Below are 27,804 nucleotides of genomic sequence, written 5' to 3' on the forward strand. Positions count from 1 at the left end.
GGCGATACAGAAAACCGAATAGACAAGTGGTTTGGTGTAAGAAAACCAAAATTTTATTAAAAGCAGAATACAACAATCTTAAGAAAAATTACTGGTATGAAAATACAGGCATAAAACAATTACACTTATATGGGAATGGGGAACACACGCACATTGAGGGAAAACAACTACATTAACAATCCCCTTATCCTTATCCCACCCCCTATACCTAACTAGATTAAGCTATGAGGGGCCAGGAATTCATGCTCACCAATCCAAAAACCTGTTGCTTTAATTGGGCTGGTTTTGAGGTCCGCTCTTGCTGTCCTTTATGGTATCCCGTCACCATGTGGTCTCGGCGCGGTGCTGAAGTTGTTGATGCGAAGCACCCTTCTTTTCCTCAGCTACCGTCATCGTCTCGTTGCGATGGGTTTTCTTCTTCTTCTCCCTCGGGTGGTCGGTGGCGGTAATGTTACGGTCGGGGGTCAGTTGGCGGTTTTACCGCTTAGATGATTTCACTAACCAAGCTTCGAACGCCAGTTTAATCGTCACGGGCGCTGCCACCCACTCTTCGAACGCCAGCTTATTCGCACTGTCCATGTGACAAACGTCAGCTTATAACTAGGCTGTATGTCTCGATTTTGCTACCCATCCTTCGAATGCCAGCATATTCTTAAATTGGGGTTACACTATACGTTAACCTTATTCACCAAACACCAGCTTATAACTGAGCGTTGGTCCCCAAATGCGTCTTTCTGCTGCCCTTCTCTGCCTTTACCGGTTTACCACCTTCGTCTCGTCTCATCTGCCCATTTGTGGCCTGTGTGTCCTGTGTGGTTTTGAACTCGGGTCTCGTTCTCCTCCCGCACTTGGTCCCGGTGTAATGGGCGTCCTTGGTTGTTGAGCAGTGCGGGGAGCAAGAAGAGAGCCCGCCACGAGGCTAGGGCATGAGAACGAGCGGCAGCAGGCCAAGGCCACAGGCAAGAGGTCAGAGTCAAGGGAGCGATTACCACTGATGGGCCTACAATTATACCCGTTCTTCAACTCCTTATCTGCGCGCCAAATCAGGTCAGTCCATTGTTTAACTTTTGGCGGGCTTGTTTAAATGATTACAGCCATTTACTTTAACGGCTTTTGGAGTGGTTGTCTCCAGGTCTAATGGCCCTGATGTCCTGGTTGTTTGTCATGGATAAGACTTAATTGTCCCCATCCTAACTTGATGGCTACTGTGAGCTGTTACTGATTAAATATGCAGAAACCTAATGGCCACGATTATAGGCCCATTCTAGCTTGATTTGTTACAAGTCGAATGAATGCGTATTCTGTGTTTACTTTGTCTGGCTGGCTCCAGAGAGTCCTATTTCACAGATTCCTGCATTTTAAGTTTTGTCTCCAGGCCTGCTTGTCTGCAAAGCCTTGTTTTTTAAAAATCCTGTCAGTTTGGTCACGAGACTGCAGAAGCCATTTTGGGTACCCTGTTTTTAATAACTTGTCTGAAACAGGGTCCCTTGATCCATAATTTGGGGAGTGTGGGAATTTTGAGAACCCTGCAACTTACACTCCCCCCTGTTGATACTAAACTTGCTTTAAGTATCATCCTGACGAGGTGAGCAAAATTTCCGGCCCTCCATAGTCAACCTTCCCTTGTAATTATCTATCTAAGATACCCACGACACATGCACTTCCAATTCTGCAAAAATGTGGTGTACGTAAGTATACATAGAATAATTTCAGTCGTTTTTACACACATCCAAGCACGGAGGGGGTTCGACACCCCTGCACCACTTGGTACACATACATCTTTATTAACAACACGTTTGAAAATCTTTATTAAAAACGACAAACACAATAACAATCTTTAATCAGAAATACTAAAACTCAAGCAGGTGTATCTCCCACCACCCTCACATAATGTTCCTTCCAGGTCCTCTGGTTTCAGAATTCTAGTATTTGACCTTTTCCCTTGCACTGAGTGCAGACTAGGTACAATACTATCCCCAACTGGCAAACCACGAGAATGTGGGAAGCCAGTCTGATCCACGAAGGGACCTCTATATTATTGAAAATGTCCCACCAGGGTGGGATCACAATGTTCAATATCTTAGCCCCTATCTCTACTGTTTTCTGCTCCAGAGTGTAAAAATGTTTCTGCAAGACTATAACGGCTTTGAGTATCTTGGTAAGGTGTTCTGGGAGAGGGGGAGTTTCGTAGCCGAAATGCGCTACGTACTTTTGCAGGTTGGTGAAATTCTCTTTTACAGTGAGGTGAACAGTGGTGGGTTCAAGAATGGGGATAATTCGTTCCTGGGTCACTTGAACTTCTGCCTCGGGTTTAAAGCAGAAACTGCTGTCACTAACTGGACACCAGCTATGCTGTCCATGCTGGTAGTGGGGCGCTCCTGTGGTGACACAATATGTCCCACCTCCTATATATGCTACCTGCGGGGGAACATGGCCTTGTGCCACTGCCTCCATGGTACAATTTATAGGTTTCGCGCCAGCAGCTCTGAACCCGCACTGTGGTTTTGAATAGGCGTTCAAGTGCTGGGGACACAGGATTATGTGTGCTCCCTGGCTCCGGCACCCTGAGAGGTCAGTGCCTATCATAGTGTGCTCCCACTTTATGACGTAAGGTGGGACCGCTGTGAAACGAATGAGTGCACCCCCCTGAATGACTCCAATGTTCTCTACCCTGTATACCGGCGCAGGCCGGGCTGTCCTACCCATGACCGGCATCCTGACTACTATACCCATGATGGTGTGGTTGGACCGCCCACAATCCACTGGGACCGGGTAGGCTTCGGAAGCTAGCCGGAGTTGGCACGGGCTTAATGCATTCTCAAACTGATGGAGGGCTGCGAGGTGTTTGTTGCTGATCCAGGAGGGGACTAAACCCTGTTTTAAATCCTCCAGGTTACTGCGGCCCTCGCCCAGCAACCATGCCCCATACAACACGCACATCTCGTTCTGCGCAGCCTGGTCAGAAGCATTTCTGTCCTCTCTTATGAGGGCATTTACAGTCTTTGTGTGCTTCTCCAACTCAGCTATAATTTCCTTTTTAAATGGACCGTCATGGCCTGGTCCTCATGTAACTCCGAGCCCACTACTTTGTTCTCATCCATTAATGGGGCAGTAATTCCTCCCCAAACGTGTGAGTACGGAAGGGGTACTCACGCGTCTGGCCGGAGGAAATGCCGGTTTTCAGCATGCACAGCGCATGCGCTGAAAACCGGCATTTCCTCTCCTCTAACCCAAGAGGTGAAGAGGCTAGCACGTGCGCTGTAGGGGGCAGCGCGTGCGTCTTGGATTTCCTCTGTTTTGGGGGATTTGCGCATGTGCAAAGGCCTCCGGTCTTTACGCTTGTAAAAAGCACACATAAGTACTTATTTTTACAGGTAAGTGGTGTTTTAGTGCAATTTAGAATTCTTTTTCCACAGGTTTATTATTTTAAAGAATCTACAATAAGGTAAGTTTAGTTTTAGACCCTTTTTATTAAAAATTTATTTTTTTCAAAAAAAATAAAATATTGTTTAAATTATTTTTTTAAAACTTATTTATACTTAATTTAATGATTGGGATGTTTTTTAAAATTTTATTTAAAGTTTAAGTAGTGTTTTGGGGTGCAGTACTTCTCATGAGTTTGACAGTTCTTACTCTCAAACTTATGAATGAAGTTTCCCCTCCCCTGATTGGCTGAACAGTGCTCACCTGATCCCAGCCGGCACATCGCACTAACTACGCCGCTGGGTCAGGTTAGCACAGCGCGCCGACATCAGAACCTGGCCACTGAAAGGAAATCCACTGCGGGCCAGGTTTTAGATGTCGGCGCGCAGGGTGGGTGCACCAAGTTCTGGGCCATTATCTTCCTTAACTGAGTTTTTAAACCGTTTATCTGGGTCTGTAATTCTATGTCATCTAAACTGTTGATGACAGAGGACCCAGTGTTAAACGCAGTAAAAACATCATTCCATGCTCCCCTTCTTTGTCTCCCTGTATTACCCAAAAACTCATGGTGTGTGGTGTACAGTTCGGCTTTGTCGACATTGGCGAAATCGAACTCATAAAATTTCCTGAACATCTCCTTTAATAGGGCCTGGTATAGCTGCTCTGTTTCTTTGGGACACCACTCTGGTAAGTGTACCTCGGTGAGATTTAAAATCACAGAGGCTACCGCGTAGTGTACCCCCTGGTACAGCACCCGATCGGTAGGCACTAGTACCAACCCATTCCCTGGTCCCTTGGTGGTGGCGAGGCAACCTTCCCTGTGTGCCCTCACTGCCTGGGTCGTGGGCAGGGGCTTTCGGGGGCGGGTTACAAGCTCAGTGGCATTGACTGGGATCGGGGAGTATGGGACCGCGCATGCCTTCAGGCTGGTATCCCACTTCATCCCCTCCCCGGCATCTTGCCACTGCCGGTGGAAAATGATGGATATGCCCGAGGGGCAGACCTCTCTGACCCCCACATACAGACATAAATCCCCTGATCTGGTTCCCACCACTTGTCCCAACACACACTTAATCCCCCGTGAGTCCCTGTAATCATCCGGTGGGTATTGTTCCCCAACCGTTCCCACTCGACTGCGGGGTTTCTCATATCTTTGCTCAGCTTTCTGAGCCACCACCACCTATCCAGAGGAATGTGTCCCTTGCACGTTAAACATACACGCTTCCCTACGGTGACGCTGACCCTAGTGGCAATGGCCTATACGGGGCACAGGAGGGAGGCCTCCCCGTACGTAAACCCGGTCTGGCTGGAGTACTGAGACGAATTGGACCCCAGCCACCCTGGCCACTTTCCCTCGTGGACGTAGACGGCGGTCTCCTCCACATCCCGTTCGCCGCTTCCGTCGGTTGCTATCGGTGCTCTATCTCCTGAGCACCCATAGATGTGAGAGTCTTCCACGTTGCCCCTCTTTCCCAGGCTCAGTCCCATCAGGGCGAGTAGGATTACAATCCCCTTCATCCTGAAAGTCTTTCTGCAACAGATACAAAAACATACAGCCAGGTCCCCAAGGGATTCTCTGGCTTGGGTGAAGCATAATCGGGTCTCGCGACCTCGACTCAAATACACACACTCTTAGCAGATTACTACTTAATTAAAACTACCCATCACCTTACTTAACTTAAGCTAAAACACCCAAACTTAAGCTAAATACCTAAACTTAAATTACCTAAACTAAGTACATCCGCCACCTGTCTCCGGGCGGCCAGCCTAATTCCTGTTCGGGCAGCGGCACACCGCTCCCTCCGGCGTGGCCGCACTGTCTTGCACTTCCAGTCCCTCACAGCCTGTGGCTGCTGGCTGGGGACCTCTTTCCTTGGACTTACTCCTAACTCGGGAGGCTGTCCCTTTAAAATGGGGAGCCGGTGACCATGGTTTCCTTGGCTGGGGTGTCCGTGGGGACCTTTGGCGGGTGGGGTTTCTTGGCTGGTGGGCCTTTAACCTGAACCGTTATCCCCTCTGGTGCAGTCTGTGGGCTTACCACTGCCGCTGGCTGGGGATCCTTTTCCTCAGGCTTCACCTCTCCCGAACCTGGGCTAGGGGCAGGTAACTCTTCGCAGCCTGTTGCTGCAGGCTGAGAGTCTCCGCCCCCAGGACCCGAAACTGGGTCAGAGGCGGGGTCTTCACCCTCAGGTCCCTCCTCCTCTAAACCTGGGTCAGGGGCGTGGTCTTCGCCCTCGGGCCCCTCCTCATCTAATCCTGGGTTAGGGGCGGGGTCTTCGCCCTCGGGTCCCTCCTCATCTGGAGCCCAGAAGAGTGGGGGAGTGTCCCAATCGGTGGGCGGGATAGCCCCTCCCCTTAAACAAGCCACAGCGCCTGTCTGTGCAGTCTGTGAACCCGCTCCTGCTGCAGGCTAAGGATTTCTATCCTCAGGCCCTACCCCAACTGGCTGTTTTCTCCTTTCGGGTTTAAACAGTTTACACTGATTAATATGGAACCATTTTGTGCGCCGAGGCATCTTAACGGCATATACCATGGGGCTGGCCTTGTCTACAATGCTGCAGGGCCCCATGTGTAATGGTTCCAGATTCCCTATCCGAACATAGTTCCTCACCATGACCTGATCCCTTACCTCCCACTCGTGGTGCTTTCGGGGTTCCAACAGCAATCGGTTACTCCGATGCTGCTTTCCCATGTTCCCAGCCGCCTGCTCGTGGACCTGCTTAAGGTGCTCGAAGAGGTTTCGGGCAAACCTGTCCCGGTTTACCTCTCTGAGCTGGCCTTCTGTGAGCACCGGGGCTAGTATATGGGTGGGGGTCTGCATAACCCTGCCAGTCATCAGCTCGTACGGGGAGTACCCCGTGCTTTTTGACTGGCTGGCCCGGATCCCCATCAGAACCAACGGTAGGACCTCGGCCCATTTACGGGGCGAGTCCACCGTCTCCTTCCTCAACCTTTCTTTTAGGGTCCTATTCATCCTCTCCACAATCCCTGATGACTGTGGGTTGTGGGCCACGTGCCACTTCCCCCTCGATGCCTAGCAGCATAAGGGTATTCTGCATCACCTGTCCGGTGAAGTGACTCCCTTGGTCGGACTCCACATATTGTGGTAGCCCCCACCGCGAGAACACTTCCCGGACCAGGATCCTGGCAGTACCCAGAGCTGTGGCTGTTCGGCAGAGGAAGGCCTCTACCCATTTCGTGAACACATCCACCAGGACTAGGCAGTACTTGTAGCCTCCCTGGGCGGTGGGCAGGGGCCCGATGTAGTCGACCTGTATCGACTGCCATGGTCCCTTTACCCTCCTGATGTGTCCCATGGGCACCTTCCTTTTGTGGAGGTCAGGGTTATTAGCAGCGCACACCAGACAGCCGGCGTAGAACTCGCGGATATCTTCCCTGAGTCCTGGCCACCATCCCGCCTGTTCCACCCGTTGCCAGGTGGTCTCTGGCCCGGGATGTCCCGCTCCCGGACCCTCATGGGCCAGTTGAAGGAATTCCCTCTGGTGTTGCTGCGGCACAACCCATTGTTCCCCCCAGAACAGCATGCCCTCTTTGACGGAGAGGGTTGCTGTGCCATAAGGGCCCTCTACCCTTTTTCCTTCAGCCACTGCACTGAGGACTGCTTTGAGGACGGGGTCTTGGGCTTGGACCGTCTTAAGGTCCGGGGCTAAAGCTACCCCTGCACTCCCTTGGGTCCCGTCCCTACTTCTGACTGCTGCCATGGGTCCCAGAAAGTGCCTGTGCGGGCACCCTCCTTGGCGAGCATGTCAGCCTGCTGGTTGCCTTGGCTACGGGGTTCTGTGGAGGAATGGGCCTTCACCTTGTGGATGAAAATCTCCCCTTCCTCCCCCACTGCTGCTAGGATCTTTTCCAGCAGGGATTTTACTGTGAGGGGTCTCCCGTCGGCGGAGGTGTATCTGCGGCGAGACCAGATGGCCAGGTACTCTGTACACGAATTGCACGTAAACATACTGTCTGAGCAAATCGCGTATGGGGTAGGGAAGATTTCGGGGTGTGTAACGACGTACACTACCGCGGACAGTTCAGCCTGCTGGGCACTCATGGTGCTGGAGAGCTTAATCGCCAGGGCAATGTTCGCCGCTGGGTCATATACTCCACACCCCGTGAGACGCTCGCCAGCAGATACCGTGCTGGAACCGTCCACATAGATCTCGCGGCCCGTGGGATGTATCCTGGCCCGTAAACCTATGTTCACTTCCCAAACCCCTTCTATGGAACACCGGTGGGCTGTTCCAGGATATACCAGGTTGGCTGCGAGCTTTGGCTCAGAGACCCTTCACTTTAAGATCCATCTGTGAGAGGAGCAGGGTCCAGCGGGCAATGCGGGCACTGCTCACTGTTCCATCCTTGATCCTCCCATCCAGAAGCATCTGGGTGGGTGTGTGATGGGTGAGGAGGGTGATGGAAGAGGTGCCTGTGAAGATCAGTGATCTCTTCACAGCCCAATGTGTGGCCAAGAGGTGCCGCTCACAATTGGAGTAGCTCCTCTCCACATCCGTGAGTATCCTGGAGGAGTAGACCACCGGTCTTAGCCGGCCGTGCCGCTCTTGGAGCAGCACAGCACTCAGGCTATCCCTGCTGGCTGCTACCTCCAGGAAAAACTCTTTGCCCCCATCTATGGCCCCTAGAGCTGGTGCAGTCTGCAAGTCCTTCTTGAGCCTGACAAATGCTGCCTGGCAACCCTCATCCCAAACCCACTCCACTCCCTTGTGTAGGAGTCAGAGCAGAGGGGTTGCTGTGGCTGCATAGTCTTCAACGAAGTCTCTACAGTACCAGGTTAGCCCTAAAAATGACCTCACACCCGTGACTGTGTTGGGGACGGGTAACTCCTGTACCACTTCCCTCCTAGCCTTATCTATGGCCCTTTCTCCAGCGCGTACGGTCAGGCCCAGGAATTTCACCTCCTGCTGGCCGATCTGCGCTTTCTTGGGGTTCACCTTAAAACCCTTCTGCCCAAGCAGCTCCAGCAGTTCGGCCAATAGTGGGCCATGCTTCTCTCTCGAATCGATGAACAGGAGCAGGTTATCCACATATTGTACCAACTGTCTGGGCTGACTGAAATCCTTTAAACTGTTTGCCATGCACTGATGGAAAATGCTGGGGCTGTTGTGGAAGCCCTGAGTCAAGCAGTTCTACATGTACTGTTGCCCTTTAAACGTAAAGACAAACTTGTACTGATCCTCCCTCCTTCAAGGGATGGACCAATACCCGTTGGAAATATCTAGCACCGTGAAAGTGGTCGCGGATGCTGGGATACTTCCTATCAGGTCGGCAACTGCTGCTACTGTGGGTGCACAGGCTGGGATGTTACTGTTGAGCACTCGATAGTCCACCGTGGCTCTCCAGGAATTGTCCGGCTTTCTAACCGGCCACAGTGGAGAGTTTACGTGGGTGGCTATTGGTCTCAGGACTCCCTGCTGTACTAATGAGGACATGGCTGCTTCCATGTCTGGCTCCGCTTCCCTGGGGAAGTTATACTGTTTCGTCGGGCCATGGGGTCCCCGTCTACGCTGACCTCAAACCCGTTGACCCTCCCGCAGTCGTGTTTGTGTGTGGCAAATGTGGCTAGGTGGGCCTGCACAAATGCCTGGAACTCCTGTGGGGTGTTACTGACCACAAACTCGAGGTTATAACCCTCTTTGGGCTTCATGGTGCATAGGGTCCCCTTCCCTTCTTTTCCTGGGATGACTACTACTTCGCCGTCCTTTCCTTTACTTGCCCCCCATAGGCAATGATTTCTTAAATCGACCAGGATCCCATGGCCTACAATAAAGTCGGCTCCCAGGACCCCTCTTCCACCCTCCACTTCCCACTTTGTTAGGACACAGGTCCACTTAGAGCAGAGCGGTCCTAAACGAATGGCGAGCGGGATGGAAAACGAGCCGGCCTATTCCTTGCCTGTGAACCCCGACAGACTATATGGGACCCCATTAGATAGAGGTGAGGTGGTGGGGTTAGCTGAGTAGACCACGATGCATGATGCCCCCGTGTCCAACAGATAGTTCCCCTTCACCTTTTCCACCTCCATCTCCACGAGGGGTCTTTTCCATTCATCGTACCGGAGAGAACACAGGTAAATGGGCTGCGCTGGCTCTAGTCAGGGCTGTGGGTTGGATGGGCTGACAGGGTCAGAGCACCGGTAATGGCTGCTACTCTCCCGTGGCCTGTCAATAAGGACCTCATGGTGTCCAAAAATGACTCGACCGCGGCGGGAGGGATTCCCGCCTCCACCTTTTGGGCTGGGGCTGTGGAATTCTTTCCCTTGTCTTTCCAAGGGTTTTTGCACTCTTTCCGCCAATGACCGTTCTTCCCACACCCGTAACAATTCATCTTTGTGTTAGGGGGGGTTATTCCTTTCCTGATGCCACTCTTTCCTACCCGGTCCGGATTTTACCTCATGCACCTTCCCCTTGGGTGGGTGTGCATCGGTTCCCCTACCGTTCTTATAGGCTAGGGTCAACTGCCTGATCACTCTAAGTTCGGTGGTCTGGGGATTCTTGGGGTCGAACCAGACTTCCGCCTTTGCCCGGACCTGTGGCAAGCTGTTTGCCACCAGGCAATGGAGCCAATGGGCCAGTGGATCCCCGTTCAGGAACACCCAGTTAGGTGTCCCCGGACAGGCACTCCGGTACACCGGCCATAACCGGTCCGTGAAAGCCTGCGGGGTTTCCCCTGTGAGCTGGACCGTCTTCTCCACACGGGAGAAAGGACTTCCCTCATTCATCCCCATAGCCTCCAGAACTTCATCCCTGAGTGCCTCATACCCGCTCTGCCCCTTCTTACACTCGTCAGAGAGGGATTGGAGGAGCCTACTCTCCAGGGAGAATAGCAGCATTTTGGCCTGCTCAGCGCCATCGCAGTCATTGACACAGGCTGCCTGCTCTACTTCCCTGAAGTGGATTGAGGGGTCTCTCTTTTTCGGAGAGCTTTGGGATATGGCTCACCATTGCCCTAAGCTGTTGGCTGCTATAGGGTAATACGAACTGGTTTTGGAGGGGTCCCTCATCGTTGCCATTGACGGGTGGGCTGAACCTCCAATGCTGGGCGGGGCACATGGGTCCCGGCTCCGACTTCTCTGGCGGGTGTTGCTCCACCTCCACCTCTGGCTCCACCCCCCTTGCTGCCAAACCTCGCTGAAACCTGGCGCTACGGGCGGTGGTTGTGAGACCTCCTGTTCCTCAACCGGGTCGTCCCTGGGCACTACCAGTGATGTTTGAACTGTCCTCCCCTCGTTCCCCATAAAATCCGCCTGACCTGCCTTCGGGCTTATGAGGCACACCATGCCTTTTGCCTTCCTCAGGGCCAGGCTCAGATTTTCTATCTGCTCTTTGCAGGGGCCGTGATCTGCATCTTCAAACCCCTGTTCGCTCGCTAGCTTGTAAGCTGCCTTTACCTCTTTTACTTTCTCCTCCTGCTCTCTAACTTGCCTTGCTAGGCGGGCGTTCTTTTCCCACAACCTTAACTCATAACCCTTGACTTTGGTGACTTGGCATTGTAGGTATTCCAACTTGGCCTAATGTTCTCCCATTAAATACAAACTCACCTGATTCAGGGCCTGCAATGCTACCATTAACTTCTCCCCTGCTAGAGCCTTATCCTGGATCTCCAGGGCTGACTCCTTTAACTCTGCTGCCTGTGCTGCAACGAGCCTGTCCAAAATCTGGACTTGCTTTTTGAAACACATCAGCCAGACTGCCTTCTCTAAGGACTTCTTGTGTTCCTTCCCCTCTGTCCACTTAGCTGATGCATCTACCGGACGCCCAGCCCTTAACAGAGTGGTGATCCACTTCTTTGTGATATTCACCTTGCTAAACACATAATCAGAATCCTTTCCTCCATCATGGTTTGCTCATCCGAACCATTGTCTACTGTATCGCACCCCTGTTGCCGGAGTCCTGCCGCGGTTGCCATTTCTGTAGGGGGTGCCGTGTGTGCGCCCAGTCAGCTTCACCTCCGACTGTCCCTTGAGTGGTTCGAATCGCTCCCACACCCCTGGGTTCTAGACACCGGACTTAGGTACAGGTGGCGATACAGAAAATCGAGTAGACAAGTGGTTTGGTGTAAGAAAACCAAAATTTTATTAAAAGCAGAATACAACAATCTTAAGAAAAATTACTGGTATGAAAATACAGGCATAAAACAATTACACTTATGGGAATGGGGAACACACAGCACGTCGAAGGAAAACAACTACATTAACAATCCCCTTATCCTTATCCCACCCCCATACCTAACTAGATTAAGCTATGAAGGGCCAGGAATTCATGCTCACCAATCCAAAAACCTGTTGCTTTAATTGGGCTGGTTTTGAGGTCCATTCTTGCTGTCCTTTAGGGTATCCCATCGCCACGTGGTCTCAGGGCGCGGCGCTGAAGTTGTTGATGCGAAACACCCTTCTTTTCCTCAGCTACCGTCGTCGTCTCGTCGCAATGGGTTTTCTTCTTCTCCCTCGGGCGGTCGTCGGCGGTACTGTTACGGTCGGGGGTCAGTTGGTGGTTTTACCGCTTAGATGATTTCACTAACCAAGCTTCGAACGCCAGTTTATTCGTCACGGGCGCTGCCACCCACTCTTCGAACGCCAGCTTATTCGCACTGTCCATGGGACAAACGTCAGCTTATAACTAGGTTGTATGTCTCGATTTTGCTACCCATCCTTCGAATGCCAGCATATTCTTAAATTGGGGTTACACTATACGTTAACCTTATTCACCAAACACCAGCTTATAACTGGGCGTTGGTCCCCAAATGCGTCTTTCCACTGCCCTTCTCTGCCTTTACTGGTTTACCTTCTTCGCCTCGTCTCGTCTCATCTGCCCGTTTGTGGCCTGTGTGTTCTGTGTGGTTTTGAACTCGGGTCTCGTTCTCCTCCCGCACTTGGTCCCGGTGTAATGGGCGTCCTTGGTTGTTGAGCAGTGCGGGGAGCGAGAAGAGAGCCCGCCACAAGGCTAGGGCATGAGAACGAGCGGCAGCAGGCCAAGGCCACAGGCAAGAGGTCAGAGTCAAGAGAGCGATTACCACTGATGGGCCTACAATTATACCCGTTTTTCAACTCCTTATCTGCGTGCCAAATCAGGTCAGTCCATTGTTTAACTTTTGGCGGGCTTGTTTAAATGATTACAACCATTTACTTTAACGACTTTTGGAGTGGTCGTCTCCGGGTCTAATGGCCCCGATGTCCTGGTTGTTTGTCATGGATAAGACTTAATTGTCCCCATCCTAACTTGATGGCTACTGTGAGGTGTTACCGATTAAATATGCAGAAACCTAATGGCCACGATTATAGGCCCATTCTAGCTTGATTTGTTACAAGTCGAATGAATGCGTATTCTGTGTTTACTTTGGCTGGCTCCAGAGAGTCCTTTTTCACAGATTCCTGCATTTTAAGTTTCGTCTCCGGGCCTGCTTGTCTGCAGAGCCTTGTTTTTTTTAAATCCTGTCAGTTTGGTCACGAGGCTGCAGAAGCCATTTTGGGTACCCTGTTTTTAATAACTTTTCCGAAACAGGGTCCCTTGATCCATAATTTGGGGAGTGCGGGAATTTTGAGAACCCTGCAACTTACAGAATATAACTGCCCCTGTGTGCTGAGCTTCCAATCCCATATCTTCTCCATCACCAACACCTCCTACTTCCACCTCCATAACATCACCCGTCTCCGCCCGTGCCTTAGCCCATCTGCTGCTGAAACCCTCATCCATGCCTTTGTTACCTCCAGACTCTATTCCAGTGCTCTCCTGGCCATCTTGCACCCTCCGTAAACTTGAGCTCATTCAAAACTCTGCTGCCCTATCCTAACTCGCACCCAATCCCATGTACCCACCACCCCTGTGCTTGTTGACCTATATTGGCTCCTAGTCTGACACTGCCTTGATTTTAAAATTCCCATTCTTGTTTTCAAATCCCAGTTTATCTGTGTAAGCTCTCTCATGTAACTACAGTATGTTTCTATGGTGGGGCAGATGTGAGTTGTGTCAGGATTAGCATGTCTTGGCAAATCACAGGCACTAGGTATCACTGCTAAATGGGAGATGTTTCTCCTGCATTGTCCAGAGCACTGTGCTCAATGCCTTGTAGCCCCTTGTTGTAGTCTCATCCTGTAAACTATCACCGCTGAAAGCTTTGATACATTTTATGCCTTGAAGTGTTTGCTAGATGGAAATTTGGAAAATTTCTGTGGCAGACAGGATATCAGAATTTAGTCCTTCGTAGAATTGAAGTCCATGTGGATAGACAAATGGTGATGTATCTTCATTCAGGGGAAAACAATAATTGGTTATACTCAGTGTTGGGACCAAGCGTTGAGAATACTGGAGCTTTGGATTCATGGGTTTTGAGGTTGCTACAATTGGAGATCGGGAGTTGGTCCAGCAACTTTTCCAACGATGCTCCCATTCTCCAGGTTTTTGAAAGCGTACTCCACTTTCTTTTGGCTATGAAGTTACATTTTCTGTCTGGTTGCATGACTGCCTGCACACTTGTGTCAATTCACAGTGGATCTGAAGGGTTTACCTTGTTCTTAGTGAGGTACTTTTGTTGCTCCTGTTCACTTGGAATAGAGTTAATGACATTGCGCACTCACAGTCCAGATGCTGTCTGGTCTCTCAGTAGGCACCCTTGTACTAAATAGAATGTCATGTGTACGAGTTTAGTATTTGACTGGGCTGTTGGGGCAAACTCCCCTATGAGTAGAGTTTTGTGCGATATCGAGAGGTGTTGGTGCTTTCATCAAGGTTTACCTCGGCTCCTGGGGCAGTCAACACTTTCTGAAGAATGCTTAATATTATAAACTCTGCCACTGCCACCGCTTGGCTGATCAAGGATTATTGCATAGAATTTACAGCACAGAAACCGGCCATTCGGCCCAACTGGTCTAGCAACCATTTATGCTCTATACGAGCCTCCTCCCACCTACTTCATCTCACCCATCAACATGTCCTTCTATTCCTTTCTCCCTCATGCACTTATCTAGCTGCCCCTTATCTATGCTATGCACCTCAATTATTCCATGTGGCAGCAAGTTCCACATTCTAACCACTCTGGGTAAAGAAGTTTCTCCTGAATTCCTTATTGGATTTATAAGTGACTATCTTATAGTTATGGCTCCTAGTTTTGGATTCCACCACAAGTGTAAACATCTCCTCTGCATCCACCCTATCTCTATTGGGTCACCCCTCAGCCTTTTCTTTTCTAGAGAAAAGAGGCTCAGCTTATTCAATCATTCCTGATGGTTATAACCCCTTCGTTCTGGTATCATCCTTGTGAAGCTCTTTTGTACCTTCTCCATGCCTCTATATCCTTTGCATAGGATACACATATACTCATTGCTCTGGACATATTGGCATCTCTGTGACTTGGTTTGATCACTTCACTCTGGCCGTACATTACATAATGTAGTTTTGAGAAAATTTGCTTTGAGAGCTCATGTAGTAACTTGTTTCTAGTGCTGTCTAGTGGGAGGATTTTGTTGGCAGATGATCTTCAGGATTTGCCTCTAGATAAATACTTTGCACGGGTAACTTCTTCCACAGTTACAGCCTGTACCCTTCCTATTGTCATGGGGATGGGAGAAGCCACTTTTTACGTTATGTTATGAAACCAGTCATATCTGCTTAGCCATTCTGTGACTGTTTTATTAAGTTGTCTTTTTCCTCCTTTTTCCCACTTAGGCATGGGACCCAGCCGGGCGTTGTTAAAACAGAAACTTTTATTCAGCTTAATTTCTTCAAGTTTGTCACCTCTGCCAGCCTTTAAAGCTTAATAGGAGCATTGAATACAGCAGTCTTGCCTACACATTAACTCATAGGAACATAAGAAATAGGAGCAGGAGTCGGCCATTCGGCCCCTCGAGCCTGTTCTGCCATTCAATGAGATCATGGCTGATCTTCTGCCTCAACTCCATTCACCGGCCCCATCGCCATATCCCTTGATGCCCCTACTAGTCAGAAATCTATCGACTTCTGTTGTGAATATACCCAATGACTGAGCCTCCACAGCCCTCTGGGGTAGAGAATTCCAAAGATTCACCACCCTCTGTGTGAAGACATTTCTCCTCGTCTCAGTCCTGAATGGCCTACCCTTTATCCTGAGGCTGTGGCCCCTGGTTGTAGACTCCCCAGCCAAGGGAAACATTCTCCAAGCATCCATCCTATCAAGCCCTGTAATAATTTTGTATGTTTCAATGAGATCCCCTCTCGTTCTTCTGAATTCAAGAGAATACAGGCCTAGTTTACTCAATCTCTGAGATAATTATAGGCTTTCTGTTTGCTGCCAAATTCAACTTTTTTTTGAAGAGACACAGAGATACTTCTTTGTTCTTGACAGGTGAGCAATGCTGAGAAAGCTGCATTTATTACCCATCTCTAGTTGCCCCGAGAAAATGGTGGTGGGTCTTCTTCTTCAATTGCTGCAGTCCATGTGCTGATGGAATTCCCATGATGTGTTCAGTAGGTAATTGTAGGATTTTGGGTCAGGAAAATTGAAGGAATGGTGGTATATGTCCAAGTCAGGATGGTGTGTGACTTGGAGGTGATATTGCTGCTCTTGGTGGGAGGTCACATGGCTGGGAGGGGCTGTTAACATAAGTGCGGTGTATTGCTGCAGTGCATTCTGTAGATAGTACATGCTGCAGCCACAGTGTGACAGAGGGCGGAAATTGAGCTCCGTGACAACCATCAAGTGCATTGCTCTGTCTTGGATGGTATCCAGCTTTGAGTGTTGTTGGAAATGCTCCCATCCAGGCGAGTGGTGAGTATTCCATCACACTCCTGACTTGAGTCTTTTAGATGAAAGAGAGACTTTGACAGGTCAGGAAATGAGCCATTCATCACAGAGTATCCAGCCTCTGTCCTGCTCTTATAGCCACAGTGTTGATATGGTTGGTCCAATTAGCTCTGATCAATGGTGTTGATGGTGGCATTGTTGACGGTCAGTAGGAGGTTGTTAGGCCTTTTTCTGTTGGAAATGGCGATTGACTGGAACTTAAGGGGTGCAAATATTACTTGCCTTTTGTCAAGCCTGGATGTTCTAGGTCCTGTTGGTAGGCTGTCATTGGTTGTTTCATTATTGGAGGAGGAGTTGCGAATGCAGCTAAAAACTAGTATCATCAGCAAAAAGCCCAACTCCTGACCGTATGATGGATAGAAAGTCATTGATGAAGCAGCTGATGAACTCCTGCAGCAATGTTATGAGGCTATGATGATTGGCCTCCAGCAAACACTTCCTTTGTCAGGTATGTCTATCTGTCTTTCTCACTCAGCTTAATATACTTTCTGAAGGTTATAGAACATAAAACAAATGCCACAACAGGTGTGTATCAGTATAATGTCACTTTCTTTCTCTCTCACACATTCACACTTTGTTTCGAAACTCTCAATATAAAATCTTACCTGAATAAAGCTTTTGAAGTTTGTCCTCTACCCCCCTCTCGCCCCCTCTCTCTCTCTCTCTCTCTCTCTCTCTTTCATACCTTATTAAAATGTTTGCCTTTTTCAGTCTTCAGGTAACCCATCTTTTCTCCTAATAGGGACTGGCTTGAGGTACTGTGTATTTCCAGCATTTCCTGCTCATATATTATTTAATGTTTATTGAAGGGGTTTTGATGCAGCCTATTTGTTTAAAAGCACCTTTCTTGTTCTGATAAGCCATCTAAAATCAGACTTGGGTTAACCTTTAAACAGACAAAGCTATTAGATCCATACAACAGAAAATAATCTGATACCTTTACACAAGGGTTGCTGACGGGCTCCTTAATTCTGTCACTTTAATATTGATTTTCCATAACGCTGTAATACAGATTGTTTTTGTTTGAAGTGTTCTAGCAGATCTCCTGTGGCATCACTCACAGGCAGCCTGGAGTATAGGTGTGATATTTAGTTGCTAACCAGACCTATCCCTTTAAACCTGCTGCTCAATTACAGTAATGCCAACTCTTGCGATTAAATGAAAACTCACCTCAACTCGCAATCTCGCAATTCCACTTGGATAAATCATGATTTTTTACTTGTTTGGCACCACCTCCTGTGATTGGCTGCTGGGGCCACGTGAGGTTGGGTCAGGGGTTCTCAACGGAGTGGGGGGGGTGGCCCCCTAGTGGTCCATGAGAGGATTTCAGGGGGTCCCAAGTTGGTTTGTCCCATAGCTACTGTCTCCCATTGGTTTTCCATCAGTACGGAAATCTAGTATAATCCCACTATCAACTGAACTAGTTGCATGTGGTGGGAGGGAGCATAAAATGAAGAATTAGGAAATCTGCTTTGAAGATCCCACCACAGATATTATTATATCGCTCGTTGCTTTCCTCGGTCACCTCTTTCTTTTTGATCGATTTTGGACGTAGTCCGCAATTAAAAAATCGCATTGAGTGACTTGTGTACAGTGTTGCCTGAGCTTTGTTCTGTCCTATTGTGTGAATTTAAAACGCAACTTGTGCCTTTTGTGCGTGCAATCACTCCAGTGAGATCAATCGTCCGAGTGAGGGACCGCAAGGACGTCCGCATCACCTGCGTCATGACAGGAGCTGATGACTGCTGGACAGACCACCGCCTAATCCGCTCTGTCATCTCCATCAATGTAGCCCCAAAACAGCGGCGGCAACAGAAACAATGCCGCAGGAAAATTAACGCTGGAGCACTCCAAGACCCTGCCATGAAAGCCCTATTCAGCCTGCGCCTCGCAAACAACCTGACAACTCCCAGTGATGCAGAGACACAGAGTGCCCACAGCGTCTGGTCTGCACTCAAGGCCTCCATAATCAGCACCTGTGAAGAGACGCTCGGTCACTTAACCAGGAAACACCAAGACTGGTTCGATGAGAATGACCAGGAGATCCAGGAGCTAATAAGCCGCAAGTGCAAGGCATTTCTGATCTGGAAACTGCAACAGAACTCGAGAGCAAGAAAGCAGCTCTACAGAAGCCTGAAGGCCGAGGTCCAACAAAAAACTCGCGACCTAAAGAACAGATGGTGGATGGAGAAAGCGCAGGAGATCCAGCAGCTGCTAGCCGACAACCATGACGTGCGTGGATTCTTTAGTGCAGTCAAGACCATCTACGGCCCAAGCACCCAAGGCCCTTCCCCACTGCGGGCCAAGAATGGAGAGGTACTTATCAAGGACAGATAAGCAGTCAGTGCCCGCTGGAAGGAGCACTTCGAAGATCTCCTTAACCTCGACTCTGTCTTCGACATGAGTGTCCACAACTCCATCCCACAGCATGCTACCCGCCACCATCTCAGCACAACCCCAGCCCGGCATGAGGTTGAAAAGGCCATACGACAACTGAAGAACAACAAGGCCTCGGGAGCAGATGGAATCCCCGCCGAGGCACTAAAACATGGTGGAGAAGCACTACTGGCGCGAATTGATGAACTCATTTCTCTTATCTGGAAGGAGGAGAGCATGTCAGGGGATCTCAGAGATGCCGTAATTGTGACCATCTTCAAGAAAGGTGACAAGTCCGATTGCGGTAATTACAGAGGAGTTTCCCTGCTATCTGCCACAGGGAAAGTCTTCGCAAGAATCCTCCTCAATCGCCTTCTCCCAGTGGCCGAACAGCTCCTCCTAGAGTCGCAATGCGGATTCCCTCCACTAAGGGGCACAATGGACATGATCTTCACCGCACGTCAATTACAAGAGAAATGCAGGGAACAGCACCAACCACTGTACATGGCCGCCTTTGATCTCACAAAGGCCTTCGACACTGTCAACCATGAGGGATTATGGAGTGTCCTCCTCAAATTCGGCTGCCCTCAAAAGTTTGTCACTATCCTCCGCCTGTTTCACGATGACATGCAAGCCGTGATCCTGACCAACGGTTCCACCACAGACCCAATTCACGTACGAACTGGGGTCAAGCAAGGCTGTGTCATTGCACCAATGCTCTTCTCAATCTTCTTTGCTGCAATGCATCTCACCCTCAGTAAGCTCCCCACTGGAGTGGAGCTAATCTACAGAACAAACGGGAAACTCTTCAACCTCCGTCGCCTCCAGTCCAGATCCAAGGTCGTCCCATCCTCTGTCATCGAATTACAGTATGCAGACGATGCTTGCGTCTGCGCTCACTCGGAGGTCGAACTCCAAACCATCGTAAACACCTTCACCGAAGCATACGAGAGCATGGGCCTTACGCTAAACATCCGTAAGACAAAGGTCCTCTACCAACCTGCCCCTGCCACACAGTGCTGCCCCCCGATTATCAAAATCAAAAGGCCTTGGACAACGTGGACCACTTTCCATACCTCGGGAGCCTACTGTCAACAAGGGCAGACGTCGACGACAAAGTCCAACACCGCCTTCAGTGTGCCAGTGCAGCCTTCAGTCGCCTGAGGAAGAGAGTGTTTGAAGACCAGGACCTCAAACCCGGCACTAAGCTCATGGTCTACAGGGCAGCAGTGATACTTGCCCTGCTGTATGCCTCAGAGACATGGACCATGTACAGCAGGCACCTCAAAGCACTGGAGAGGTACCACTAACGCTGCCTCCACAAGATCCTGCAAATCCATTGGCAGGATAGGCACACCAACGTCAGTGTTCTTGCTCAGGCCAACATCCCCAGCATTGCGTGTGGTCAGAGCTTCGATCAGCTCCGATGGACGGGTCACATTGTCCGCATGCCCGATACGAGACTCCCAAAACAAGCGCTCTACTCTGAGCTCCGGCACGGCAAGAGAGCCCCAGGTGGGCAGAGGAAACGCTTCAAGGACACCCTCAAAGCCTCCTTGAAAAAGTGTAACATCCCCACCGACACCTGGGAATCCGTGGCCCAAGACTGCACAAAGTGGAGGAGAAGCATCCGGGAAGGCGCCGAACTCCTCAAGTCTCTTCGCCGGGAGCAAGCGGAAGCCAAGCGCAAGGAGCGCTGTCAACCCAAGCACCCCACCCACCCACCCCTTCAACCACCGTCTGCCCCACCTGTGACAGAGACTGTAGGTCCCGCATTGGACTAATCAGCCACCTGCGAGCTCATTTTTAATGTGGAAGCAAGTCATCCTCGGTTCCAAGGGACTGCCTAAGAAGAAGAAGGAGGAGATCAATGACCGACCAGGCTGGAAAAAGAATCCCAGAGCATCCAAGGCAATAAATGCTTTCAGGCACAGTCAGCCGTGGCTCAGTGGGTAGCACTCTCACCTCTGAGTCAGAAAGTTGTGGGTTCAAATCCCACTCTGGAGACTTGAGCACAGAAACCTAGGCTGACACCCCAGTGCAGTACTGAGGGAGTGCTGCACTGTCAGAGGTGCTGTCTTCTGGATGAGACATTAAACTGAGGCCCCGTCTGCTCTCTCAGGTCCCATGGCACTATTTTGAAGAAGAGCAGGGGAGTTATCCCTGGTGTCATGACCGCTGAGGTTTAGCATCTGCAGTATTAATGAGAATGCCAGAGATAAAAGAGTTTCCAGGGCAACCTAACTTGCTTGCTTCCAACCCCGCTGATTGGATGGCTTGGCGCTAGCTCCCTTCCCGTTGGCTTGTTTGAAAATCAACCTGCCTGCTCATTGGTCCGCTCAGCTGTGGAACCAGGAAGTTTTAAGTTCAATCTCTGATCTGTGCTGATCAAGCTTCAGTACAATCAGGCAGTAGAAGGGTGCTACCATTGGGCTCAAATCAACCAACCATAAGCCAATGTTTGGGGTAAAAGTGAGGAGAAAATATATTGTTTATTCAGATAAAGAAAGACTTGCATTTATAAAGCGCCTTTCACAACCACCGGATGTCCCAAAGTGCTTTACAGCCAATAAAGTACTTTATTTTTTGAAGTGTAGTCACTGTTGTTATTTAGGAAATGCAGCAGCCAATTTGTGCACAGCAAGCTCCACAAAAAGCAATGTGATGATCTGTTTTAATAAATATTGGCCAGGACACCAGGGATAACTCCCCTACTCTTCTTCGAAATAGTGCTATGGGATTTTTTACATCCACCTGAGAGTGCAGACAGGGCCTCAGTTTAACATCTCATCCGGAAGATGGCACCTCTGACAGTGCAGCACTCCCTCAGCACTACACTGGAGTATCAGCCTAGATTTTTGTGCTCAAGTCTCTGAAGTGGGGCTTGAACCCACAACCTTCTGTTTGTGGGAGCTTGCTGTGCACAGTCTAAGGATAAGGGGTAGGCCATTTTAGGACAGAAATGAGGAGGAATTTCTTCACCCAGAGAGTGGTGAACCTGTGGAATTCTCTACCACAGAAGGCGGTAGAGGCCAATACATTAAATATATTCAAGAAGGAGTTGGATATATTTCTTAAGGCTAAAGGGATCAAGGGATATGGGGAGATGGCAGGGACCGGGTACTGAATTTGGATGATCAGACATGATCGCATTGAATGGCGGAGCAGGCTCGAGGGGCCGAATGGCCTACTCCTACTCCTGCTCCTATCTTCTATGTTTCTATGAAAGGCAAGAGTGCTACCAACTGAGCCACGGCTGACACTGTGGCTGAAAGTATTTATTGCTTTGGATATGGGATTCCTACCCTTTCTCCTTTAAAAATAGAAGAAATTTGACTGAATTCCCTCAGTAATGGGAATGGGTGCTGGAGCTAACCACTGAAAATTGCAATTTCGTAGTGACAGATTCCACGTGCGCTCGTACAATGGTTTACAATTAAATGCCCAATCAGTTTGCAAGTTGCCTTAATTAACTTCAGAAATCATAGAGATGAAGATGTAAATGTTTGCAATTTTTTCATCCCAGCCCGAGTGGAATTTGGTGCTGAACTCTCCACCATCTTGGTGTGCAAAGTACAGGAAGGCGTTGTTCTGCTCCTGAAATTTGAAGTGTTTTTGTAGACAGCTGTGACCTGCTAGAGATTAAATGAAGCCACTAATGAGGTTTATAAACCAACTGTCAATCTATATTGGCTTATGTTTGGAAAAAAATAGCAACTCATGATTTCTTACCAAATCGTCTGATTTTTAAGAGTTTGTCTCATGATTTTTGAGATGGGGCGTTTCACTACGTTAAAGGCGCTATATAAATACAAGTTGTTGTTGTTGTGGTAGAACATAAGAAATAGGAGCAGAAGTCGGCCATTCGGCCTCTCGAGCCTGCTCCGCCAGTCAATGAGATCATGGCTGATCTTCTACCTCAATTCCATTCACCGGCCCTATCGCCATATCCCTTGATGCCATTACTAGTCAGAAATCTATCGACTTCCGTTTTGAATATACCCAATGACTGAGCCGCCACAGCCCTCTAGGGTAGAGAATTCCAAAGATTCACCACCCTCTGTGTGAAGAACTTTCTTCTCATCTCAGCCCTGAATGGCCTACCCTTTATCATGAGGCTGTGGCCCCTGGTTCTAAACTCCCCAGCCAAGGGAAACATTCTCCCAGCATCCACCCTATCAAGCCCTGTAATAATTTTGTATGCTTCAATGAGATCCCCTCTCATTCTTCTGAATTCAAGAGAATACAGGTCTAGTTTACTCAATCTCTTCTCATACGACAGTATGGTAGGATTGGCATTATTGCAATTACTACCTGTGGGAATGCAGGCAATTGTAATGGCTTGCTGAGGTAAAGTACTAATCTGCAAATTTTTTGTAAATTTAAGGCTCTAGGTCAGTGATTGATTGATTGGCTTTCTTTTAAAAAATATTGTTGAGCATCTTTAACTTCCTGTCCTGCAAAGCATTAAATTTAAAATCTTCGACCTCATCTTTAAATCCCTGCACCCACCCTATCTCTGCAATCTCATCCAGTCGTATATCCCTCCCTCCTGAACATGCTGTTCCCCTGACTCCTGCCTTTTGTGTATCCCACTCCCCTTCATCCCACCATTAGTGCAGGACCTTCAGCTGCTCCTGCCCCGCTCTGTGGAACTCATTCCCCAAGTCTCTCTGCCTCTCCACCCACCACCCCCCAGCACCACCACCCACCCCCCCCCCACCTCTCCTTCTCAGTCCCCAAGTCTACAGCCAAGCTATCAGCCGCCCCTATCTAATCTCCTTTCCTGGATCCACCGGTTTTTCTTGCATCTTTCTGCGAAGTGCCCTGCAACACTTTTTTTTACAAGAAAGGCTCTATATAAATTCAAGTTACTGTGATATCTAGAGTATGACAGACATGCATCGGGCACATGTCAATGAGCACAAGCTGGAAAAATGTTCGTGTCATAATTAGTTCAATTGTTTATCGACATAAGATTGTTGTGCATTGTCCAGCAACTGAATAGGTTATTGACTTATGGTAAGTATGGTAAAGGATTTGATAGGGTAGATATAGAGAAACTATTTCCTCTAATGGGGGGATCCAGAACATGGGGACATAATAAAATCAGAGCTAGGCCATTTAGGAGTGAAATAAGGAAGCACTTTTTCCTCACAAAGGGTAGTAGAAATTCGCAACTGTTGATGCTAGGTCAATTGAAACGTTCAAAACTGAGATTGATAGATTTTTGTTGGGTAAGGGTATTGAGGGACATGGAGCAAAGCTGGGTAAATGGAGTTGAGGTGCAGATCAATCATGATCTAACTGAATGGCAGATCAGGCTCGAGGGGCTGAATGGCCTAATGTCCCTATGAGTACAAGTTAGAACCAATTTGAAGCAACACTTTGATTGATAGTGCTGAAATAAGAAGGTATTAGAGCAGCGCAGAGCTCACTCAGTCTGGTGTACGTGGGTGCACCTTGCAGTTCAATTCGTACTTTGATGAGCAAAAAACATGCAGTCATGCAGAAATATAAATGTTTGCAAGACGATTTGTGAAGGAATTCATAATTCGCTGTTCCTTTTCCATCTATAATTGTTCTCTTCCCTCCTATATTTTCAGCCATTTCTTTCCGGTACAATGGGCTCTCGGTGGCCTATTTCGTCTTCCTCCTCCTGTTGCCATTGTTCTCTGAGCCTACGACCATCACAATGCAAGGTAAGAGTCCCACTTGATGCTATTGTGCCACTTGATGCTATTGTGGATCTAGAGAGCTGGACCTGTTTCTGGCTGGGGTGGAGATCACCTTGTACAAAAGATAGGTACTCTATGACATTAATCAGTGCCACAGTGAGCGTCTGGATTAGTTTTGATCACCTAAGGGCATCGAAGAGGAATTTTCCACTTTTTTTCCCTAATTGACCTGGGTTTCTATCTGGTTTTTATGCCTGTCCCAGGAGATCACACGGATTTCAGGTGGGGCGTGTATATTTTGTGATGCACAAGGCATCGCAGTTGTATGGGACAGGCTGGATGGACCAGAAAGTCTTTTCCTCTCCGTCAATGTCCATATGTTGCTGAGGTGTCTCTCTCTCTGCTTATTTTCAATGGATATTTAACAGCAGAATTGTTCTCTGCAGGAAGTCAAATTTCTCAATCAGTGGATCATGAATCACATATGGTCTGGCATTTCTCAATGTTCACCTGCAAACAAATTCTCTTTTTATTTTTTTTATTTTAAAATTTACAAACAAATTCTTAACATCAGCTGCCTGTTTTGACTGTGCCAAAGCTCTCCGTGTGACACTGAATCCCTGCGTCAGTCTCAATGTGCTAAACTCATGCTGGGATTTGTTATTTGTGACCCATTTGGTGACCATTACTAAGCGTGGAAGAATGGCACCGAGGGCTGGTCTTGCATGGTCACCTCCATAGGCCTTAACCATAATTACAGAAGAGCGCCCCTTTACTGCACCGGTGTGACACTTTGCCTGTCCCACACCAGTGAATTCACAGCATGAAACTTCCTATCCTTTGGCATTAAATTGGTAATTCCACTCAGAATTCAGAGGTCATTCATAAAGTTGAACATTAGGGATAATTATAATAATAATAATTCAACTTTATTGTCATTGTACAATGCACAACGAAATGTGATCTTGCAAGCTCCCATGAGTCCCGTACAAATAACATTAACATTAAACGTAAATGGCACCGTCCTGGGAGAAGCAAAGCCGCTGCGTCTGTGCGCGCTGCTATTCCATTTCCACCATTCCTCCTGTCCGACAATCTTCAGCCCAACGCCCGGGCCTGCTCACCAGCTGCCCCTCCCGGGGCTCCTTCCGTGACCTTCTCACCAACCGCCCCTCCTCGGGGCTCCTTCCGTGACCTTCTGCACCTGGTCTTCCCTGATGGTCACCCCTCCAGGCTACTAACCAGGCCTGGCTCTGCTTAGCTTCCAAGCCTTGCCAGTGACCCTGTCCCTAGTCCCAGGATGGAGAGCTGCATGTGCAGGGAGCATGGGTTAGAAAGTCTGGATGAGGGTGTTGCAGCCTTATCTCTGGTTTGCGCTGGCTGCTGAGATGGCAAGATCACAGATTTGGCCCTATTGTGGTCATCTAGCCTGTAACAGAAGTCACCATGATAACATGCAAGGCCACAGATTTATGGCCTTCTCAGAAAAATGGGCAGAATGGGGCAATTTCAATCATTAACACACCAATTTCAAAAAATAACAGCATCCTCTGTAATAAAATGGGATTTGACTTGTACAGGGCAATTTTAGCAATCGGTGCTCCAATGGGGGAGCCTCACCCACCAGGAGCATCCAGTGGGAATTAAGGCGCATTCAGTCTGAAAATCATGGGAAGCAGCCCTCCATCTGCCCCCCACCCCCCCCCGCAGTCTCCCACTGTCTGCGCCACCCCCCACCCCCCACACACTTCCCCCGGCATATGAATCTTGCTGCCTGCAATGTGATTTAATAAAATCGTCCTTATTTATAGAAACATAGAAACAGAAGGAGGCACTCGAGCCTATCTTGCCATCCAATTAGATCATGGCTGATCTGTATCTTAACTCCATTTATCCGCCTTGGTTCCATAACCCTTAATACACGTGCCTAACAAAAATCTATCGATCTCAGTTTTGACATTTTCAATTGACCCCCTAGCCTCACAGCATTTTGGGGGAGAGAATTGGGCTCTTCCTATTCAGTTACTATTAAGCAACAGCCCTAATTATAGATGGGTGGAGACATGGATTTTGATCCTCAAAGGAAAAACACCAGAAAGAAAACTCAGAATCCCATTGCATAGGAACAGGATTTGATTCATTCAGTCGCCCTCAATCAGCGGCCCCTCACAAGTGTCGTCCCGCTTCTCCACTGTATCTTCCCCGCAAACCCCAGAAAAACAGCGTGGCGGAGGTTCACTCCCATGTTGAGCACTTATTGTTGTATCGTTACTGTGCGATGGAGTCCAATATGATAGAAACATAGAAAAATAGGAGCAGGAGTAGGCCATTCGGCCCCTTGAGCCTGCTCCCCCCATTCAATATGATCATGGCTGATCCTCCATCTCTATACCATATTCCCGCTCTCTCCCCATACCCCTTGATGCCCATTGTGTCTAGAAATCTATCTATCTCCTTCTTAAACATATTCAGTGACTTGGCCTTCACAGCCTTCTGTGGTAGAGAATTCCACAGGTTCACCACCCTCTGAGTGAAGACATTTCTCATCTCAGTCCTAAATGTCCTACCCCGTATCCTGAGACTGTGACCCCTCATTCTAGACCCCCCAGCCAGGGTAAACATCCTCCCTGCATCCAGTCTGTCTAGCCCTTTCAGAATGTTATACGTTTCAATGAGATCCCCTCTCATTCTTCTAAACTCTAGTGAATTCAGGCCTAGTCGACCCTGTTACGTCCGTGTATAACAAGCCACAGACTGCGGAGAATGGTACAACAGGTGTTTACTCAACGTGGCTCACACTGCAACTGACTGTACAGATTACTACTCAGTGCTATATACAGGTGTGGTCACAGCCGGTATTACAGTATACATGAGATGTAAAAAGTAGTTCCCCCCCTTAAAGGTATATACATTACAATTCCTTCCCTTTTAGATTAACAGTACCATAACACTCATTTAACAATTAAATATCAAACTAATTACAATTAACACTTTTAACATGCAACATTAGCTGAAAATAGTCTATTTATAAATTCAGTCTTTGGGGAGGCTTCCTGATCCTTTCTGGATAGCGCCTTTCCCGAGTGTCTTGCTCTTGGTGCGGAGGCGATTCTGGCCCCCTGTCGTCGGTTGGTTCATCAGCTACCGATGCTACTGTTTCTGGGGTAGATGCGACCTGTACGTCGGGTTCATCACCAGGTACGTATGGGCGAGGCATGGGGTTGACTTGTTCCTGTGACTCTAGGATCTGGTCAGCATGGCGTCTCACGATGCTCTCCCCAACGTCCACTGTGTACATTAGTGGGCCCTGCCGTGTGCATATCGTTCCTGGCTGCCATTTTTCTGTTCGGTAGTCGCGGGCCAAGACTGGTTGCCCTACATTGAAGCTCCTTGTTGGCTTCTCATGGATGTGCTGGAATTGCTTACTCTCAACATCTCTTCGTACGTTTGGTCTGAGCAAATCCAGGCGAGATCTTAACCTTCAGTTAAAGAACATCATGGCTGGGGCCTGGTTGGTGACTGCATGTAT

The 27,804-nt window shown here is 48.8% G+C and overlaps 1 protein-coding gene across 1 annotated transcript in view; it reads left to right on the forward strand.

The window, feature by feature from the left end:
• Positions 1-27,804, forward strand: part of LOC147108520 (piezo-type mechanosensitive ion channel component 2-like) — a 318,148-nt gene that overhangs the window by 11,092 nt on the left and 279,252 nt on the right. Inside the window, 1 exon segment of the mRNA XM_086004280.1 lies at positions 24,204-24,299. Coding sequence (XP_085860406.1) covers positions 24,204-24,299 — 96 coding nt within the window.

The sequence above is a fragment of the Somniosus microcephalus genome, chromosome 13, assembly GCF_052327205.1.
Source record: "Somniosus microcephalus isolate GS21.2 chromosome 13, FLI_Smic_1.0, whole genome shotgun sequence".
Taxonomy (NCBI): domain Eukaryota; kingdom Metazoa; phylum Chordata; class Chondrichthyes; order Squaliformes; family Somniosidae; genus Somniosus; species Somniosus microcephalus.